General features: G+C 40.4%; 1 protein-coding gene across 1 annotated transcript; it reads right to left on the minus strand.

Moving 5' to 3' along the window:
* Positions 1 to 514: 514 nt before the first annotated feature.
* LOC309557765 (taste receptor type 2 member 9-like) lies at positions 515 to 1,438 on the minus strand (the record flags this gene model as incomplete). Its single annotated transcript, XM_082260530.1, has 1 exon — positions 515 to 1,438. The coding sequence occupies one exon, from the start codon at positions 1,436 to 1,438 to the stop codon at positions 515 to 517; it is 924 nt and encodes a 307-aa protein (XP_082116656.1).
* Positions 1,439 to 3,967: the final 2,529 nt, after the last annotated feature.

The raw sequence follows: 3,967 nt of genomic DNA on the forward strand, positions 1-3,967 counted from the left end.
TTGGGGGAGGATTGAACCCCTGTCCGATTTTCACTGGAATCAAGGGCTCCGCTTTTCCCTCACTTCCTGTCTGGTGACACTATTGTCACTGGAATGGTAATTGGGTGGACATTTTAGTAAACTATTCTTTACGCCAAGTTTTGACATTTAAAATGACTTTCAAGATATTTATTTCAGCTGCCTATTAAGCTGTGTGTCTGGGGCTCCCTTTATGTATCCGTTATACATCAATGAGGTCCTCAGATCATTCTGATTCCATGATGTCACCATGTTGACACATTTTTCATGGAGATGATTATTTTGGCCATTTCACAAACTGATAGAACTGATCTGAGAATTCTCTATCCTCATTTTTATTTAAGGTGAAAATAATCTAAACTCCACCAACAACGAATCCCCTGAAGACAGAGCTCTGTGCTAAGGGAAAGGAGGAATAGAATTCAGTGTAGAAGAAAACAAATAATAAAAGAGATATAAGATACATCTAGGAACTGTCTACAGATAGACAGGTACACTATTTGCTGCCCATGGCCGTATCACGAGCCAATGGTCTATTTCTTAACTTGGGGTTCCCCTGGATTGAGATGGCAGCTTGAACAGAAGGGTAACTTATAATGATTGTAAACAATATGATTTTACCAATGATTCCTGTGCTGATGGAGAACAGGAGATTGTTAAGTACAGCGAGATATAGAGGGAAGTAAAGGCAGACCTGAAGGATCATGGTCCTGACTGCTCGGAGGTGACCGTCTAGTTGTGGAGATGAGCTGAACTGAGATGAATTGTGACGGATCTGGTGGACATGACTCAGAAGAGACCTCACACTGAGCCCAATGCAGATGAAGATTAGAAGAAACGGGAGAAGAGATCCAAGCACCATATAGAGGGGAACGTAACGGCCATCCATCTGAATATACGGATGTGTATAATTCATTCCAGATAGATTGTCGATTATGTTTTTGTACCGTATTTGTAAAGTCCAGGGAAGTGGAAGAGTTATGAAGAATCTTCCCACCAAGGAGACTATGAGAAGCTGTGTGATAGAAGAGGACAATCTTCTCTGTAACTGAAGGAAAATGCGGTGGGAACACTTGACCAGTTTCATGCAGTAATAGATGGAAAGCCAAGCCATGTTCCAGAGGTTCTCATTCATCAGAAAAATGTGAAAAACAAAGACAAATGTATTAAGTTTTCTTTCATGTGGTGATTGAGACCCAAAGAAGAATTGCAGACATTCGATGGAGAAAGAACATTGGTAGGCGATCCCATTGAAAGCCAACAAGAGGGCGATCCTGTCAGACACATTGAAGCCTTTTTTCTTCCTCCATTCCCGGACATACACAGCGACGATGTAGGAATTCAGAGTCAGACCTGACACCAAGTTGAAGAAAATGGTGACAAGTCTAATTATATCTTCTACTGGCCACATTCTTGCCATGTTTGTTGTCGGAGAGGTTGGGTTTTCAGGCTGTGCAGATCAGTGTTTATGGATGAAATAAAGGATTACACTGATCTAGTACAGAGAGAGATGAGACATGCAAATCCCTATAATATTTAATGTCATGGTTACCTGTATTTGCATGATGAGATAACTAGAATACGAGACCAGAGAAATCTGTAATTGGGACAGTCTGAGAAGCTGAGTATTATTGGCAGAGAGGATTTTTTCATGTAGACTTTTTCAGAAAGCAGTCTCAATGTTTTATGATATTAACCTTGTTCTGTAATGCACCTGACAAGCACCCGGGTTTTCCATTTTCCAAAAGTCTCTTTCAGATCATTGTGTTCTGGGTTTCCATGTTGTATCATCTGCCAGATTCTGTTGGGACCTCCCGTGTTGTGTTAGGGGTACAGCAGAAATTAATGTTTGCCATTTGGCCATTTTCTACAGAGCTGGTCATCAGTGGGTTGCCAGTCTTTGATAAACATGCTGGACAAGCTTCTGTTAGGATCTATTTGGAGTCTGGGGATCTAATCTGAGCTTGATCAGCTGAGCTGATCTTGTGGTGATTCCAAGCCCTCTTGGGCTGAAAGTCTTAGTTGTTGTACCAGAATAAACACCTAATCCAGGCTGTTTCTGTTGTGGGACAATAGAGTCAGGGACAATGGAGTTACACTAGACTCTAGAATAGTCTTTGCTGTACATGTGTACCTGGTGCTGAAGAATAGAGATGGACAAACATTGACCAGGCGATTTGCGAACATCAGCCGCAAATTTTCTCAAAAGTCCGCGAACCACGAGTTCGCGGCGGGCCCCATTTACTTTAATGGGAAGCGAACTTTAAAAACCTTTAGGTCATATTTGCAGCCACAAAAGATGTACTAGCTGTGCACAAATAGTCCCAGCACATGGACAATGTCATAACAGAGGTATTGCAATTGGGAAAGTTGCCCTACATTTTTTTTTTTTTTTTTTACAGCAAAAAATATATATATTTTTTTCATAAATCAGCCAGAAGTGACAGCACCCGGTAAATCCATTGTCTAATACATATAGGGTCCATTCACACATCTGTAAAATGGGTCCGCATCCATTCCCCAATTTGGCGGAACCTTTACAGACCCATTGTTTTTAATTTCCAGTCTGAAAAATTAGGCATTCACAGGATACAGAAGTAAGTGTCGGCCATTCCAGGCCCCAAAAATTAGCTCACATGGGTTTACCTGACAGCTAAGAACGTAGTATTCTGTGGCTGAAGGTACATTAGGCATTCACAGTATACAGAAGTAAGTGTCGGCCTGTATAGGCTCCAAAAATTAGCTCACATGGGTTTAACTGACAGCAAAGAACGTAGTATTTGATGGCTAGAGGTACATTAGGCATTCACACAGTATACAGAAGTAAGTTTCGGCCTGTATAGGCCCCAAAAATTATCTCACATGGGTTTACCTGACAGGTAAGAACGTAGTATTTGGTGGCTGGAGGTACATTAGGCATTCACAGAAAAAATAATTGTCGACCCTGAAAGGCCCCAAAAATTTGCCATTCAATGGACATGATTATAAAAATGAGCGTTCAGTCATTCAACCAACAGCACCATCACCCCTAGACTGAAAGTGCAAAAAATTAGTTGAAAAACTAGTAATTGGGGCTATAGCGGTGCTGTATACTCCCGTCCCTGGAGACAAAGGATAGCAAGACAATATTATTATAAAAAGTCGCTTTATTTCAAATTACAAACATTAAAATGACAATTAACATATAAACATAAATACAACCCCCAACACATATCAACCAGACCATAAGTGTGGGCCTCTATAGGTCACCTTACTCACACCCAACTCCACATATAGATAAAGCTAGCCTATAGTGGTGCAGGGTACGGGTTACCAATGCATTTCGCCTCAAATGGCTTCTTCAGGGCAAAATAGGTGCCAGAGACTCGTTGAGGTTCATGGGGCTGTTAGTACTGATATGCAAAAAACATACAAAAAAAGAAAATCAATATATTATAGATAATGTACTTTTTGTCTTGCATTTACAAAATCTTTTTGCAATACATGCATCTATCAAATCAATCGTAAATATGATTTCTATTATGTAAAGGATAATTCCACATGTTTATATATCCAAGCATTCACCCAGAATTTACAAAAATATATATCAATACTCACAAATCAACTCAAAGTGTTGTCACATAGATACAAGGGCCAATGGGGCGTCCAAAAACGATTGTAGATTGAATCATCCACAGATGGAGTCCAAATATCTCAGAAGGACTTAATGTATGTCACCAGAATTATAGTAAGTTTAAATCCATGGCTGCCCAAAATAGCAAGGGGAAATATAGAGAGATGGCCGGGGTTAGTTAGGTCAAAATGAATTGATCCACAGAAAAGAGCAGAACCCCAATCCTTCTGAGGACAGCAATGTCACTGGAAGGTCCCTGCAAGTTTGAAAAAAGAGAACATTGAGTGCAATACTGCTATTGGCCACATGGTGCCAGCAGAGGTTGCTCGTTTAATA

The sequence above is a fragment of the Pelophylax lessonae genome (genome assembly GCF_965119305.1).
Source record: "Pelophylax lessonae genome assembly, chromosome: 6".
Taxonomy (NCBI): Eukaryota; Metazoa; Chordata; class Amphibia; order Anura; family Ranidae; genus Pelophylax; species Pelophylax lessonae.